At 48.5% G+C, this 18,391-nt stretch overlaps 1 protein-coding gene across 1 annotated transcript; it reads right to left on the bottom strand.

Moving 5' to 3' along the window:
* Positions 1–62: 62 nt before the first annotated feature.
* Urm1 (ubiquitin related modifier 1) lies at positions 63–16,114 on the bottom strand. The gene is made up of 5 exons (XM_048431913.3): positions 15,968–16,114; positions 11,211–11,281; positions 3,159–3,240; positions 1,388–1,436; positions 63–1,032 (listed from the first exon to the last, which is right to left on the bottom strand). The coding sequence occupies exons 1-5, from the start codon at positions 16,000–16,002 to the stop codon at positions 964–966; spliced, it is 306 nt and encodes a 101-aa protein (XP_048287870.1). The 5' UTR covers positions 16,003–16,114; the 3' UTR covers positions 63–963.
* Between the last annotated feature and the right edge of the window lie 2,277 nt (positions 16,115–18,391).

Genomic DNA, 18,391 nt, shown 5'->3' on the forward strand with positions numbered 1-18,391 from the left:
GAACAGAGCCATAGATTTGAGGAATACAGGGTACCACCAGTTTCTAAGGATGAAGCTCCAAGCAAGGCTAGTCTTTTTATTTGCCCAAGGCCAGCTACTGTAGGCACAAGGTCCCCACATTTCCAGAAGGGATGGAGGAAAGGGGGACACAATCCTCTGTCTACCAGGTGCTGCACATTCAAACCTTGCTTGTTTCAGGAAGCTAGGAGTTATATACACACGGAGGCCCTGCCTGCTGTCTAAGGTTAGGTTACTTCTTTACATTCTCTCCCTAGCAGAAAGAGTTGTAGGCAGTCTGGAGAGTGTCTCAGGAGCCCATCTGGTAGCCTATGTAGGGGGGAGGCCAGCCAGGGTCAAGGGCTGGGGGGAGAGGAGGGGTGTGGCTAGGAGAGCAGCTGCTGGGTGGAGGGGAGGGAGGTGAGCAGTGAATAGGGGACCCCAGCTGGGGTTCCATAATGACATCAGTGGGGGACAAGCAGAGTCTTCAGTGTCCAGATGGGGAAACTGAGGCGGAGGCCCCTCTAATCTTTGGCAAGAGAGGGGCTTCTTATCAGTTACTCCAGTTCATCCATCTTCCCCATGAAGATGTCTCAGGAACTGGAGTGCCTTTCAGGCAGTCACTCAGTGCTTAGATATACCAAGACACAAGGAGTGGCAAGCAGCTGGGTCACCTGGGCATAGAGCCCCCTCCACTCCTGACGTATACCAGAAACACCCTCCACCACCTCAGCTGCGGGAAGGAGTGCTGGGCTCAGGCGTCTGCTTTTCCTCCCTGCTCACGTGCCCTGCCCAGAAAGGCTCATTTTTAGCACCTGGCCTCTTTTCCCTGCCTAGAGGGAGTTCAGGGGTACAGCAGAGAAGGAGGCAGCCAAGGGGGACTGAGGACTTGGAAGCAGGGCCCAAGGAGAGGTGTGGTTGTCCTGTGCTCCCCTTACAAAGGTGCTTGGGCTCCCAGAGGAGCCCTCAGCCGCCGTGCAGTGTGGAGATGAAGAGGATGCTGTCCTGGTCCTGCAGCTGGTAGTCCAGCTCCCCCTGGGGTAGGAAAGAGGGACAGGGACCATCAGAACACGGTCCGGGTCATTGCCAGGTGTTGGAACAGGGAAGAGAAAGATAAAGGTGGCTATTCTGGGAATGAAAGAAAAACCTCACCAGAAAAATGGAGATTTTACACATCAACTTTCAAATCTCCAGGATGGGTGCACTCCCTGCCTCCCTCCCCGGCAGCCATTCAATCCCTCCTTATTTGAGATGGAAGACAGGAATAGCCCCATGGAGGGTGGGGGTACAAATGAGACAGAGATTTCCCAGCCCCGACTTGGACTGCTCAGAGGCCCGGGGTTTTCCCACTGAAGGCAGGGCTAGGAAAGAATGTCACGGAGGTACTGACCAGCAGTTCCCAGTCGGCATCATTAATCAGCACCAGAATTCCTGGCCGCCTGTGGGAAAGAGGGTAGTGAGGGGCAGGAAGTGGAAGGAAGGAGGCTCAGAGCCTGTGGGCTGCAGAAGTGTGGAGGAACCTTTCCTCCTGACTTCCCACCAAGTGGAGGCTACAGTCTGCATAGTCAGAAAAGCAGGTCAGACAATCAGGGTCTTGAGGGCATCTTCAAGAAAAGGGGCAAGGGTCAGCATTACCCACCACCCAGACTTCAGGCAAGGCATTTTACTTCTCTGAACATCAGCTTTCTTCATGTGAAAACAGAGCCAATTATAAGGTCTGCCCCACAAGGATCGTTGAGGGATACAACAAAATGGCTTGCTTGCCACTATGTCTTAGTAACCAGCAAAAGGAATCTATTTTTTCCAGTGTCTAATCTTACTCTCCTAGGCTCTGGAAAGGAAGGCTTTGGCTTCTAGACCTCCAGGATACCTATTCTGGAGGAAGCAAGCTCAGCTCTTCTGGGTCAAAAAAGGCTGCCAGTGGCTAAATGCTTGAGAGCAGTCGTGGTTGCATTGGTGTCCTTGCAGGTGGCCTCCAGGACTGCTGGGCCAGAAGCTGGAGACTGGAGAACAGTCCTAGCCAACAGGCTGACCCACTCTTGAAGGCAGACAAAAGAGTCTCCCCATTTCACGGCCTGTCTCCTTGACAGGAGACCATCCTTGTTTAGAAGTGGAATGACTTGGCATGAGGAACCTGGTTTTTGCTAGCAGGCTGGAACAGGTGGGGAGCTGTGTGTCTGAGTGGTATGTGCTGTGATAACCTGGAATCTCAGTTCTGTGATGTCTCACACTGTACCTACTGACCACACACAGCCATTTCAAGGACCAAAGAGAAAATGGAATATTTTAGTGTTATTTATTTAATTTTAAATTCTGTGTATGTGCGTACAGGTGAGTGCAGGTGTAGCAGAGGCTGAAGGAGTCAGAGCTGGAGGGAGGTGACAGACAGTTGTGAGCTACCTGATGTGGGTTTGGGAATCAAACTCAGTCCTCTGGGAGAATAGTACTTGCTCTCAGCCTCTATCCAATCTCTTCAGTCTGGTTTGATTTTTAAGACAGATTCTTGCTATGTAGCTCACACTATCCTCGAACTTGTGACAATCCTCCCACTGCAGCCTTTTGTTTTGTTTTTGAGGGTCTTACTACACAGACCTTGCTGTCCTAGAACCCTGTAGTAGACAGACAGGCCTACAACTTATAGAGATCCACCAGCCTCTGACCACAAAGAGCTGGTATTAAAGGTGTGTGCCACCACACCCAGGTGAAAAGGCGCATTTAGCTTCTCGGGCACCCTGGCCAACTTTGAGGGTTCAACCAGCCACAAGTGACACCACTGATAAAGAATGCTTCTCACATGAGGAAAGGTCTACGGGACCACTGCCCTAGACCAGGATGAGGGGACCCTGGGCAGCATGGCTTTCTTGGTACTTTCTGTACAGAGGAGAGCTGAGGCCAGGAGAGGCAAAGTTCCTGCATTCGGTAGTAGCCAGAAGCATAACGCAAACTTTTGGGAAAATTTACCAGGCTCCTTTTATACAGGTTTTAAGAACCTCAATCAGGCTAGTGTGGTAATAAGAGAACTAGAAACAGACTAAAATATGGCTCTTTCCTCAGAGGAGTTTGAGAAAATAGGTGACTCAAGAGGATAAGATATTCAGAACCAAAGACTTAGACAACCTTCCCTCTCTCTGCCTTGCTCAGGAACAGGGAAGGGAACTCACACACTCTCTCCCTGGATGAACAGCTCTGGCCGCTCTTTTAGCAAGTTCTTCTTGATCCACACAAGGAGGTTCCGGATGTCCCCTAGAGACAGAACAAACCAAGGTCAAAGCCAACTCATTCCCAGCACAGAAGAAAATGAACATGGGACTCACAGGGCCAGAAGCCTGATTAGGAGAGGCCAGTGACTGTGAGGAGGGTCTTCAGAGAAAGTGGTCATTGCACAGCTGAAGGCAGTGGGAGGAGCTACAAACAGCAGGGACAGGAGCTGGAGAGAGGGCTTAGTGGTGAAAGGGAGGTACTGTTCTTTCAGAGGATCCAAGTTCAGTTCCCAGCACTCACACTGGGTGGCTTATGGCCACCTATGCCTCCAGTTCCCAGGGACCCAATACCTTCTTCTAAACTCTATATGCACTTACACATGCATATGCCCACACATATGTACATATAATTGAAAAGGATTTTTAAAAAAAAAGAATTCAGAGACAGAGCTGGGCTGATGCTCCCTCAACAAGGCTGTTTAGAGGGCATCAAAGAGCCACTGCCACCTTTATCTCTCCTGCCAGTCCAGCTAGGGAGGCCTCAGCTTTGCTCACAGGCAGGGTCTGCATATATTTCCCTTTGTGAGGGAGAAAAACAATGGCTGAGCCGATAACATCAGTTAATTTCCTCTAGCAGAGGGAGACAAGGCTCCTCACCAGCAGACACTGACAAATCCTTGCTCATTCTACCACTTCTGCATCGCCCTGGGGGGTGGCCACCTTGCCAAGGCAAGAAGAGGTTCTGGGCTGCAGAGACCTCTCCTGTCCTGCCTCCTGGGATGGCCACCAGCTTCTTTGTGCAGCATGCGGAGGCAGTGGTCTCCAGGGTTACCAGCCTTTCCTAGGAGCAGAGGACCAGCCCATAGCAAACTGGGTTGGTCTGCATCTACAGTGGCTGTGGTACCCGGGGCCTCCACCACTCTTCACTCAGATCTCTCATCTGCTCTCACAGATGACTTGGGAACAAAGGTCCTAGAGAAACAAGTAGCATTTAGGAAGCCACAGGGAGCTTGTCCTGAGTCACTGTCTTAGAGGGGTCAGCTGCCTTTGATTCACCTGAGACAAAGCTCTGAGGCTAAGTTCAAGCAAGGTGAGAATGTGGCCTGAGCTACCCTGCCTAGAGCACAAAGCCCTGAAATAAAGGGCTACTAAGACACAGGGAAGTTTCACTCTGTGAGCTTCACACTGCAATGCACAGGCAAAATCTAGCTTGGGTAGGGTTAGAAGGTGGGAAGGTGCAGCGTGGATAAACTAGTCCTTTTTCTGCTGGACAAACATCCCACAGGGCAAGAAGCAGTGTGCATGGACTAAAACTGTCATTTCCCAATTTAAAATTCTATTTTCCCCCCTGAGACATGGTTTCTCTGTGTAGCCCTGGCTGTCCTGGAACTTGCTCTATAGATTAGGCTGGCCTCAAACTCACAGATATTCGCCTGCCTCTGTCTCCCAAGTGCTGAGATTAAAGGCGTGTGTCACCACAGCCTGGCTAAAATTCCCACTTAACTAAGCAAATGTGTAGTCCCCAAGGCAAGAAAGAAGGGTGCTGCCTCCCTCAGGCTGCATTTGGACTCTTGGTGGACTCTTCCCCAAGGCCAAAGTTGTAGAGGCATCCCCTTGGCTCTGAATCCCCTTGGCCTCCATTTTGGCACTGTCTGGTGGGCCGCCAGCCCATATATCTTGTGGCTGTTCGATAGAACTATTGAAGTCTGACACATCCATTAACCAGGCATCAGTTAGCCTCAGTAGCCAGGGCTGTGCTTGTGTTTGAACACGGAAGAATGGGGAAGAGGTTGGCCCAGTGACCACAGGCTATATATGACAGTCCCGGCTTGCTGGCATAGAATCAGGATTCTCCTGGGGAATATCCCTGGCTCCCTTCAAAGAGGGTGCTTCTGCTCCACTCTCGAGAGGTTGGGAATAATGGAGGAATAGTGGTCATGTTGGGGTCATCCACATGATGACACTGTCATGGACTCCCAGAGGGGTGGCTGGGGGATGAGTCTGCTGCCCAGTGCTGGCTCATTTATCATGATGCTCTTATTTGCCGAGGTCACTCCCTCCCTCTTCTGCCTGCCCCCCACTCCAGGCCCGCCTACATTTTTGATAGCATGTTACCATGGTGAGGCTGCTGCATCACAGCAGCCTGTATTGTCCCTGTGCCTGGATTTGGGGGTGGGGAGAGGTGGAACTCATGGCTCCCTTCTCAGGCTGCAAGGGCCACTCAGCCTGGCCTGAAACGCACCCCCGGGGACATCTTGCTTGGCTTGCTGAGGCCCAGACAATATGCAAATAGGCTCCAAGCCAGATGGTCGGCTTCCAAAGGCGCCCAGGGGAGGAGGAAGGGTTAAGCAGAGTCAGGGATGGTGGCTTGGGGTGGCTCTGGAATAGATGGGGGTAAGGAACCTTCCTTTTGCCTTCCCACTATCTTCCTTCCTTCCCACTCCTTCTGAGCAAGGTCTCCCTCCCGGACGCGCCATTCACAGGACAAACATTTATTGAGCAACTATCCTGTGATGGCACTAGGGTAATGGTGGCCAGCAAGATGGATACAGAGCCTTCCTTGTGAGAGGGCAGCAGAGGTGGCAGACATTACTTAATTAGCTGTGGTGTGTGCTAACTCCTTCGGGAGCAGGAAGAGCCTTTCCAAGAGTGTTAACACTGAAGCTTTCGGCCTGAAGGATGAATGGGCTTGGGTGGGGGAAGTGTTCTGGACAGAAGGAAGCACATATGGGAAGAGCTGAGGTACCACGCAACTGGCAGGTTCAAGGCAGCAGAAAGGACAAGGCAGGAAGAATAGCATTAGAGCCCCTGGGAAAGCCTGCTCCAAATGAGGTTGCTCCCTCCTTCGAAAGCCTAGTGGCCCTGACGAGGTGTGTGTCTCCTGGCCCCATGTCTCTAAGCTTCTCTGCCCCGCCACAACATGGTACTCCCACTGCTGCTCCCAGAGCGGAGTCCGAGGGCTCAGGGATGTCGCTCTCACAGCTCTCTCCCAAGATGCTAGTGGGAGAAGGTGACAGTCATAATGGTTTACCTGAGACAAGAGTCTCAAGTAGCCAGGCGGACCGTAAACCTGCTGTGTGGCTAAAGAACCCCAGCCAATCCTGGAACTGCAGGTCTGCATCACCATGCCTGCCAGTTTTAGTTTTAAGTGGAACTCCATTCCTTCCTAGTCATATGACCTTAGGAAGGGACTTCTCAGAGCCTCAGCTTTCTTTAAAAAAGAAAAAAAAATGAGGTAAGACTGCATAATTCTTGGGCTGGAGAGAAGGCTCAGCAGGTAAGAGTGCTTGCTACTCTTCCAGAGGACCAGAGTTGTTAGGTTCTCTCTCTCTCTCTCTCTCTCTCTCTCTCTCTCACACACACACACACACACACACTCATACACATTCACATTCACATATACAAAAATAAAACTTTTAAAATTTTGAACGAAGAATGTAGATCTAAAGAGATAGTTAAAGCACTAGCTGTTCTTGCAAAGGGCCCAGGTCTCACTCTCATCACTTATATGGCATTTCAGAATCATCTACAACTCCAGTTCTTGGGGATCTGATGCCCTGCTCTGATCTCCGTGGGTACCAGGCATCATGGTGCCAGATTATATGTAGGCAAAATACCTATGTGCATAAAACTTTTTTGAAAAAAGAATGTGTTATTATAAGGATCAAATAAGACAATCTTGGAGTTGTGCCTAGACTATCAATTACTCCTGAATCCAGGGAAAAAAGCTTCTCCTCTGGACTCTCAAATATGTTGGTTTTCTACATGCTCTGCCCATCGCCCAGAACCCTAGCTTTAGAGAGAGGTGTGCCACAAACCAGGTAGTGCTGGGGCTTTCTGTAGAATATGATATGTGCTCACTGGAAGCCAGATGGGAGCAACAGAAATAAAAGAGGTTATAGCAGGGAGGTGGTGGTGCACACCTTTACTCCCAGCACTCGGGAGGCAGAGGCAGGTGGATCTCTGAGTTCAAGGCCTGCCTGGTCTACATAGTGAGTTCCAGGACAGTCAGGACCACACAGAAACCATGTCTTGAAAAACAAAATGAAAAAGGAAAGAAAGAAAAACCGAGAGGGAGAGAGAGAGAGAGAGAGAGAGAGAGAGAGAGAGAAGGAAAGAAGGAAGGAAGGAAGGAAGGGGGTGGGGCCCATACACTGGTCTTCCTTCCCAGGTTGCCCAGGCTGGCCTGAGTTCCTGCCTCGGACAATACTCTTGTCTCAGTCTCCCACCGTGTTGCAGTTACAAGCACATGTCATCCCTCCCACTATCTTCCTCCCATTTTAGGTGTTTGGATCTGTAAGATGCCAAAGGTTGGTCTAGCTCCTGGGGCAAGCTGTGTGGGAAGATTCACATTCCAAGGCTGTGCAGTCCATAGCCAGCCATGCACTCAGTGCTGGGGAAGAAGTACCCTAAAGCAAGGATTCCAGTGCAAGAGACTTGACTGGCCCATCAGGGGATAGCAGGGAGAGGAGCTGCTGCTTTGTGTTAGATGGTTAAAAGGTCAAATAGAGAGGCTTGCATTGAGGTCAAGATAACCTCGGGCCAGTCACTTCACCTCAATATATTGGTACCATTTATTCTGACCAACGTGGATAATAATCTGCACTCTAAAGGGTTGCTGCGAGGATTAAGGCAAAACACTAGCAGCAGAACATCAGCTTCAAACACACAGCGTACACTCAACAGATGGGTGTCTAAGCTGTGTACTCAAGTCTTGATTCCTTATCCTCTGGGCTGCCAGAGTCCTGACCTAGATAAAGGTGGCCGTGCACAGGAACCTTGGTGTGCACACTAGAGTGAAAGCATGAAACCTCTCACTAGTCTGGACTTGGTGCTGAACTCAGTAATCCCAGCACGTGTGAGGCTGAAGCAGATCAGGTCATCCCTGGCTACACAGCAAGTTTATAGGCCAGCTTGGGTTCCACGAGAACCTACATCAAAAAACCCTTGGGGGAGGGGCGTCACAAAAGTGGAGGAATATTCTCAAACTACATTATGTACTTGGCAGGAAAAGAATTTTGGGTAACCTTGTATGATAAAATAAGAAAGAAAATGGAACCTCCACCCAGAATCCCTTGCCCCAATAAACCTTTCCTGCTTAGGAAATACTGACAGCCTACACTGGCAGGGCTCCTGAGGGCACCTGTTCTCAACCTGTGGGTTGCCATCCCTTTGGGGGATCAGATATTTACATTACAATGCACAACTGCAGCAACATTACAGTTAAGAAGTAGCAATGAAATAACTGTGGTTGGGGGTTCCCACACAGCAGCATCAGGAAGGCTGAGAGCACCGCCTTAGAGCGGCAGTACAACCGCTCCCAGCTGAAGAGATGCAGCCCCGGTTGCTGCAGCAGAGCCTCATTCGGCCTCTGTGAACACACAGGAGACAAGGGCTGTTCCGTGTGAACTGCTTTCTCCCATGTAGAAGTGTGTCTTCTGCCATTCCCGTCCCCTGGGTCTGTTGGAGCACAAGGCCCATGACAACAAATATATTTATTTTCTCACCTCCACCTGGGCCCCTAAATCCTGTCCATAAGTTAAACTGTCCCTTTCCTATCAAGTCTATAGGCTCTGGCTCCAAGGCAGGGCTCTTTTGGGATTCCCACCCCAGGCCTCAGCGAAAGGGGAGAAGAAAGAGCTGGCATGGGTGGAATGAAAGAGAAGAGGGGTGGGGGGAACCTCAGAGGCTCCATTTACAAGTGAATGAGGGTAAGAATGGAGCAGTTTGTGGGCTAAACTGGCCTCAGAAGGAGGTTTACAGATGTGTGAGGGGACGCTCCTCATTGTTTAATTAAGCAGAAAGTGGATCTTTTCAAAAGCAATTTTGCACAGGGACTGGGAGAGAGGGGAGAGGAGGAGGTAGGAAAGGGATCAGCAAACAGGCCTGGAGAGCAGAGAAAGGAACAGCTGGCCCCAGAGAGGCTGTGAAATGCATGCTAAGCAGTTTAAAGCACCCAGGAGCTGCTGCTCAGCTCCTGCCCTTCCTGCCCAGCTACCTTTTAAGTTGACTTGAGTAGGAAGGAATGGGGCTTGCCTGTGATGGTGCAGCAGAGGAAAAGGGACAGCCTGGACTACACAGAGAAAGCTCCTGGTTCAACCAGTGGAAATGGCAGCTACTTCTTGGGTTAGGCACAAGCAGGAACCAGAACAAAGAAGGCATCACCGCTAACAGAGGGGATAAATGAGTACTACTGGGTGTCTAGTGAGTGACAAGGGGACAGAATTGTGAACGGGTGCACTTTTTTCTATCAAGCAAACCTTAAGAGGAAATAAACCCCCGGGTTTATTTTCCCAGCACCCACATGGTGACTCACAGCTGTCTGTAACTCCACAGTTCCAGGGGACCCAACACCCTAACCCAGACATACATGCAGACATAAAATCAATGCCTATAAAAAATAAAAGAAGAAATAAACTATAACTTGTGGTACTTTATTTTGCATATAGTCTCTTATGTATCCCAGGGCTGGCTTCAAACTCTTCATAACTTTGAACTTCTAGTCATCTGCCTCTACCTCCTGAGTGGTAACATTATAGGGTCATACCACCACATCCAGTTTTAGGTCTGGTTTATTCAGTGCTGGGGATGGAATAAAGGACTTTATTATGCATGTGAAGCAAATCGTCAACTGAGCTACTTCTTCAGCCCAAACTCGTATTTTAAATGCTTTTTGGAGACAAGGTCTCACTATGTAGCCCTGACTGTCCTATGTAGATGAGGCTAGCCTTGAGCTCAGAGATCTAGCTGCCTCTGCCTCCAGGGTGCTGGGATTTAAAGTGAGCATCATGCCTATAATCCCACCATTTGGGAGGCAAGAGGCAGGAGGATCTCAGGAAGCTCAAAGTTAGCAGGTCTACAGAATGAGTTCGAGGGCAGTGAAACCATGTTAGCCTGGTCTACAGAGTGAGTTCTGGGACAGAGAAACCATGTTTTAAAAAACAAACAAACAAACAAAAAAAGTGTCCTCATTAGTATAGTGGTGAAAAAAAAGTGAGCATCACTATGCCTGCACTGGGATTTAAGGTGTATGCCACTACCGCCTAGAGCAATTTTCTTCTCCCTGCTTTTTTATTACGCTTACTTTATTATGCACACGTGTGTGTTACGGTATCTTTATCTGCTGAGCCCTCTTTTTAATTAATTTTTTTTTTTTGAGACAGGGTCGCTCTCTGGCTGTCCTGGAGCCTGCTGGGTAGACAAGGTTGGCCTCAAATTCACAGAAATCCTCCTGCCTGTCTCTGCCACTGAGTGCTGGGATAAAAGCTGTGTGCTACCATGCCCAGTATATTTTTAAAAATTTATTTATTTTTTTTATATAAGTGGGGTTTTTCTATTTGTTTTGTTTTAAGACAAGGTCTCAAACTGGGCAATGGTGGCACACACTTTTAATCCTAGCACTTGGGAGACAGAGGTAGGCAGATCTCTGCGAGTTCCAGGACAGCCAGGGCTGAGAAATACTGTCTCGAGCCCCCCTCTAGACACACACACACACACACACACACACACACACAGGTCAAGGTCTCACTGTGTAGCCCTGGCTAGCCTGGAACTCTCTATGTGGAACAGGTTAACCTCAAAACTCACGAGATCCACCTAGATTTCCTGCCTTTGCTTCCCCAAATGTGGATTTAAGTTGTATACTACCACATCTGGCCTGTATGAGCGTTTTTCCTGCATATGTGTCAGTCAGTGTACCTTATTTGTGCCTGGTGCCCAGAAACCAGAGGGCCTTAAATCCCCTGAAATTAGAGTTACAGAAGTGTGGGTGCTGGGAACTAAACCTGGGTGCTCTGCAAGAGCATTCAGTACTCCTCATAGATGAGCCACTGCTCCAGCCATTCCCCATGTGAAGATCAATCTCCCACCCCTTCTTGCAGAGCTGGCCAGCCCCAGCAAGGAGGGAAAACATACTTTTCAGTTTCTTCTTCCTTTGCTACTGGCCAGGACAATCCTAACTTTTCCCACTCGTGCCCAATGGCCCCAGAGAGCAGCCAGGAATCCAATACTCACAGGGTCCCTCTTGCTCAGGCAAGGTGACTTGATGTTTCTTCACTCCATCAAACAGGAGCTCCGCACCACCTCTGCAAAACAGGGCCAGAGAAAGACAGCTGGGTGAGTCACTGCTAACAGGACTGAGATGAGCCCAACAACCTGAACTGGGAGCATGGCTGGTGACGAACGATGAGATGCAAAGACCAAGGCTCACTGGTTACTAGTGACTGCCCCTCAAGCTGACTCTGTGCTGTGGTAAAGAGGATGTAAACAGTGGAGAGCCCAAGCCTACAGCCTCCTGTACTGTGCTTTCTTGAGAGATAGTTTAGTACACAGCAGTAGAACCCAGGCTTCGGAGCTGCCAGTCCCAAGAAGGAAATCAGGCTCTACGTCCGCTTGCCAGTCAGCCCCTGGCAAAGTACCCACCTTTACAAGCCTTGATTTTACTTCTAAAATTGCTGAGCTGCCCTTCTAGGGTGTCCTGGAGACCCTGTGCATTTCTAGTCAGGTAAGGGTAGAAATAACCCTGCTCCTGTGCACTTCTGTGCACACATCACAGCAATGGGGTAGAGAGAACCCAAGCACTGACTAAGTACAGCTGTTCACATCACCTTGTCAGTTACAAGATGACTCCCATCCCATTTCATCATCTGGCCATCCCAGCAAAGGAGGAAGGAGGCAGACATTGTTAATTCCATACAAAAAAGTGGACTGAAGCCCAGAGAAGGTAAGTAAACCCAGAGCCCTTTCAAAAAGTCCCTCAAGGGCAGAGTTCAGTTTGTTTCTGCATCCCAGCACCTGGTCAAGGGATAGTCAAGACAGCAGAGATGCTCAAAGCCAAGATCAGAAACCAGGACTACTGGTGTGGGCGGTAGGGTCTTCAGTGTTTCACACTCTTTCTTCTTCTGCTTTCCTAACTCCCATCTCAAACTTCATGTTGGTCTGAACTGAGAAGGCCCTAACAGACTTTTGATGGATGTGGTACTTCCCTCCCCACCATCCTTTCCCAATCTCAGGACGGAGATGTCCTGAGGCAGCCCACTAGGAGGCAAAGGCAAGGCAAACATTGTCATGGGGGAAACATGGGGGACTGTCATCTAAACAAGGTCACGCTTTGTTGATGCAGAAACGTGGAGGGGGAGCAAAGGCCCATCTGTGGCTGTGCGCAGGGCCATCTCAGCTGCAAGCCCACACAGACCTCCATTTATCCCCTTCCAAGAGCCTCACTTTCTGCTGGGCAGGGGTTGGCACATGCAGCAGCTGGGCTGGGGGAGGGTGATAGGCGGGGAGTTCAGGATTTGAGGGTCAGAGAAGTGGGGTGGGAATGGAGGCAAATAATCAAGAGTGGCCAAAGCTGGTAGTGCCAGGCTCCAAGGCCAAGCCTGTTTTTCCTCTGACAAACAGATGAAGAGCGCACCAGTGAGGCTTCCAGTGACCCATCACTGCTGGGTTGGCTAGGCCCGGGGGAGGGAGGGTAGTACTCCTGTCAGCATGTCTGGAGTGAGAGACAGTGCACACCTAACCTCAGGTTCTCTTCTGTTTTGTACGATTTGCCTGCCATTCAGTCTTAACTAAGATCCGTCCATCTTCTCTTAATACCCCAATTACCGGTGCATGTGTCTGCTAATATCAGTGACAGGGCTACATTTCAGTCACCTTTTCTAGTTGCTTTAAAATATATCTATCTAGGACTGGAGAAATGGCTCAGCGGTTAAGAGCACTGACTGCTCTTCCAGAGGACCCGGGTTCAATTCCTAGCACCCACATGGCAGCTCACAACTGTCTGAAAATCCAGTTCCAGGGGATCTGACACCTTCACACGAATGCACATAAAATAAAGATAAATAAATCATAAAAAAGTTTTAAAAAAAATATATCTATCTAAAAGCTAGGCATGGTATCACATGCCTATAATTCTAGCACTTGGGAAGTAGAAGCAGGAGAAACAAGAATTCAAAGTCATCTTCCGGTATATATTGAGTTTAAGGTCAGCTTGTGTTACATGAAACCCTGCTTCAATGACTGACCAACCAACAAGCTAAAAACAGCAACAACAACAACAACAAAAATCTACCCATCCATGTTTAGACTCCATCGACCGTATAGAGCACAAACAGGCTCAAAATGAAATAAGACCTGGTACACAGCAGAAATTTAAAAAATATTTGCTACACCTATGAATATGACCACTTCTCTGATCTCAATGGTATATCTAGCCTTTCCAACACCTCCCAAACTCATGGAAAGGGAATCAAATCTAGGTCATTTAAGCCTGGAAAGGAGGTGCTCCAAACACATCTGTACTATACTTCTAGTTCTGCATGTACTGAAAATATGTTCTACTAGGGTTGGGAAGTATAGCTTAGTTGTAGAGTGTTTGCATTGCATGCAGTACTGGGGAGACGGAGGCAGAAGGGGCAGAAGTTCTAAGACTTTCTCCACTATCTACTGAGTTCAGAGATATAGGCCATCTTAGATACCATGTCTCAAAAAACACAACACAAAACAAAACCACCTCTATTAATAATAGTTCTGAAGGTATGTCAAAAGATGGCAGAATTGGTCCTAACAATGAACCAGATGAACCAGACAGGGTGGCGCACACCTTCAGCCCCAGCACTTAGGAGACTGAGGCAGGCAGAGAACTTCTTGAGTTCTGGGACAGTCTACAAAGTGAATTCCAGGACAGCCAAGGTTGTTACATTAAAAAAAAAAAATGTCTTGAAAACACCACCCCCTGCACACACACAAAATATAGGAAGCCTTCTAAACCTAACAAAGCTGGTAGCACCAAGAGGATCATGTTTATTCTGGGTTCAGAGGCAACAATTTCTAGACTTCTAGGACTAGTGAGAAAAGAATGGGCACTGTGGCCCCTCTGAAAATCTTCTCAGATTCATATAAAAGGTGAAGCATATCTGTCAAGTGACAGAGTTAATCAAAGGTCAGAGGTTAAAAAACTTATCAAATGACATGCAGGGGCACATGCTATATCATGAACTCTTGTCTCCAAATAAAACCAAATTGAGAGGACAGAGGAAAGGCTTCTGGGTCTGGCAAGCATAGATAGATAGATAGCCTTTCTGCAATGTTTGTATGTGTGTGCGTGTGTGTGTATAATTCATTCATTCATTCATTCATTCTGGAGGATCTCTCACTATGTAGCTTAGCCTGGTCTCAAAATTAGAGATCCAACTGCCCCTGCCTTCCAAGTAGTGTTGCGATGATAGGCATAAGCCATCATGCCCTGTGAAGCTGCAATTCTGATGGATCACTTATGTGGGGAGGTGTGGAAGGGAATGGACAGGTGGGTAAAGAATGCTGTCCAGTCTTGCTGGAGTTCAATATTGCTCTTAGAGAGAGAAAGGCCAAAGCTAGAAAGGAAGCAACTGTGTAGATCTGTGAACTCTGGAGGGCAAGGGTCTTATTTACTTTGCGACTTCCTTACTGTTGCCAGCAGTGTCTGTAGACAGAATACATCTGAAGAATGACTCACTATGGAGAAACATTAACCCTGAGAGCCTGGAGCGTCTCCTTTTCAGTTCTGTTAAGGCCAGGCAAAGCATCAGGCAGCCTCATCGCCTCCCCAGGTTAGGAGGTGGGAAGGTAGGGTGTTAGCTGGGCTAAGGGGCAGAAAGGCAAAACAGTCAGGAGGCCAGATCAATGTAGTTCTAATTGGATCCAAGCAGCCAGACAATATCATCAATTAAACTGCACTTAACATTCATGAGACTACCCCGTTCCAAGGGACAGAAATGCTGAACGCTGTAGGGAACAGACAGAGTGCTATTTATCTTTGTATCCTCGGTGTCTGGCTCACTGCCTGGCACATGGTAGGCACTCAATAAATGACTGGCGAATGAACTACCCAGTGAAGGAAAACATAAAAGGAACAGGGGGCATCCAATGGGAAGAAAGGCATTTGGAAAGAATTTTATGATTCTATCCTAGAGTTTTTCCTTACTTAGCTTGTTCATCTACAGACACACACACACACATACACACACACTAGCTTTTCCATATGATTCTAGAAACAACCACCCATCTGTAGAGGCCTCGATTCTTTGTTCTCAAATCCAAAGTCTGTCTTCTGCACATTTGAGCCCATGACAGACCTTCTGTGTGCTGGAGGAACAAAGTAGGGATTTGAGGAGATTTTCAATTTTCCCTGTGTTCCTTCAAGGAATGATGTGCACCCCAATTCTGGAACTTTTCATCTTGGGCATACTATACTGCCAATGTTGGTCGCTCCCTCCGTGGTTGGTATCTGGGCTCCAGATCTGCAAAAGGCACTCATCAAACTACTTTGAAAGAGATTCGAGTCTGATTAAATCTCATGTCTGACAAAAAAGAAAGAAGCACTATCTTGGCCACACCGTCATCCAAGAAGAAAGTAGGCGGGAACTGCCGCCCGAAGACAGAACTGGAAGAACAGAAAGACTCGTGTTCCCCCTTAGGAGCCCAAATGCCAGGCAAGGTGGGTCGGGCTCGGAGTGACACTGGTAAAACAAGCTGGAAGATGACCTGCTCACTATCAACGCCTCCGAGCCCCACACGTTACCGACCGAGGAGTGACTGTCAGCGCACCTCCCTGCCCGTGTGCGCCTCTATTCTCGGTCTTACGGCCTCGTCGCCCAGGGAGACCGCGCCTGTCAGTGGCCAGGCGGGTGGCCCGGCTCTCGGAGGATGCCAGTCGCCTCGGAAGGTCGAGGGAGTTCCGACTTTCAGGCGCTATAGCTTCGCTCCAGCCCCACGACGCCCCAGCTCTCACTCACCCGAACTCCACCTCCACACACAAGGGCGCCGCCATGTTGAGGAAGCCAAGTGAGCAGGACACGCCCTTCAACTTCCGGGACGCCCACTTGTTTCCGGTCGCCGCCTGGCTGCGTAAGCGAAAGAGACAGTGCCTAAGGCTCCGGTGTTTTTCAGCTATTGGACAAAGGCGCGGTCCGGGCGCTGTGGGCTGGGAACCTGGTTGCAGACCTAGTTTCCAGAGAGCTCGGACTGGAAAAAGCGACTTCCTGAAGAAAGACGACTAAGGAAGAAATTCAGCAGCGTCCCGTGACACGGTTGTGAGCCACGTACTGTTGATCTTTCATTGGTCACAAATCTGTTTCCAAGCCAGGCGTGGTGGGACACATCCTTTAATCCCAGCGATCAGAAAGTCGGAGGAGGCGGATCTGTGTGTGTGCAAGGAGCTTCAGGGCAGCCAGGGCTACATGCTTTTGTCTCAAAAACAAAATCGGACTGTCGGGTGTTCTGTGTTTCGTGTGTTTGACGACCTCCCCAAATTCTTATTTCTGACCCAGTTGTCTCCAGAGTTTGCCCCGAGGTTATTTAGTAAGTGTGCCTGGCTTATTGTTCGGTGCTGTGGAGAGTCAGTACTAAAGGGTGAGAGAGAAGTTTCTGCAGCTAGGTGACTCTGTATAGCAGTGAGACTAATCAAATAAATGCTGATCGTGATGTGAAATTCCAGACTGAAATAAATTATCTGAAGTTATAGAATCTGTACTATAGATATTTGTAAAAGAAAATGCCGGGGCTGGGGAAATGGCTCACCTGGTAAAGCGCTTGCTGTGCAAGTGTAAGGACTGGATTAAGATCCCCCATATAAAAGGGTGGACCGGAGAGAGGTTAAGAGCACTGACCAGGGCTGGAGAGATGGCTCAGTGGTTTAAGAGCACTGAGTTCTTCCAGAGGTCTTGAGTTCAATTCCTAGCAACCACATGGTGGCCCAAAACCGTCTGTAATGAAAGCTGGTGCCCTCTTCTGGCATGCAGGGATACAGGCAGAACTCTGTATACATAATTAATAAATAAATCTTTTTTTTTTAAAGCACTGACTGCTATTCTAAAGGACCCAAGTTTGTTCCAACACCCACATGGCAGCTCACAACTGTCTGTATCCTAGTTCTACTTACATTTACGCAAAAAAACTAATACACTAGACTGGAGAAATGGCTCAGTGGTTAAGAGCACTGACTGTTCTTCCAGAGGACCTGAGTTCAATTCCCAACACCCATATGGCAGCTCACAACTGTCTGGAACTCCACCTGCAGTAGACTCCAACATTCATGGCCAGACGGTGGTGGCTCACACCTTTAATCCCAGCACTCAGGAGGCAGAGGCACCTGTGAGTTCCGGGCCAGCCTGGTCTACCAGAACTAGTTCCAGGACAGGCTCCAAAGCTACAGAGAAACCTTTCTCGACATACCTGCAGACAAAATACCAATGCACATAATATAAAGTAAAAATAATAAACCAGGGGGGCTGGAGAGATGGCTCAGTGGTTAAGAGCACTGGCTGTTCTTCCAGAGGACCTGGGTTCAATTCCCAGCACCCACATGACAACTAACAACTGTCTGCAACTCCAGTTTCTGGGGATCTGATACCTTCACACCAATCCACATAAAATAAAGTTAACTAAATTATTTTTTAAAAAGAACCATTAAAAGCAAAACTCATAGACTTAAAAATCAATGATTTTTCTATATATGGTGAAGAATGATGATTGAAGAAGACACCCAGTGTCAGTCTCTGACATCCATATACATGCAAAAAAACCTAAAAAGACAAAAAGAAAATGTAATCTGGGGATGTAGCCCAATGGTCCTGTGCTTGCCCCCACACAGGGTCTAGGATCAGTCCATAGTACCAGGGTGGTATCTATATGGGACATACCAGAGTGGACTTGCTAGACTTTATTATAAACCAGGTGGTTATGAGCACAGCATAAGTTGCAAGCTAATCAGAGCATACAGGAGGAAATTGGAGACCAGGGAGCTTGATTAAAGATGAGGCTGGAGAGATGGCTCAGTGGTTAAGAGCACTGCCTGCTTGTCTAAAGGTCTTGAGTTTGTAATGGGATCTGGTGTCCTCTTCTGGCCTGCAGGCATGCATGTAGGCAGAATACTATATACACAATAGATAAATAAATAAATAAATAAATAAATAAATGATGAGGCTGAAAAAGTAGGCAGGAGACGGGGTGGTGGTGGTATGGTTCTGTGCAAAAGGTCCCGATTTTTTTGGATGTTGTTGTTAAAGATTAATTAGATAAACACTTCATCTGGCTTCCAACTTTTGGGGCATTGGATTAATAAAACAGCCACTTGCCTGTGGCTTTGTAGCCACTGGCACCCACCGGAGTTGCACCTGCTGGAGTCACCACACTGCTGGCTTTCCCTTTCTTTCCCCAAA

The sequence above is a fragment of the Myodes glareolus genome, chromosome 21, assembly GCF_982192425.1.
Source record: "Myodes glareolus chromosome 21, mMyoGla1.1, whole genome shotgun sequence".
NCBI classification, from domain to species: domain Eukaryota; kingdom Metazoa; phylum Chordata; class Mammalia; order Rodentia; family Cricetidae; genus Myodes; species Myodes glareolus.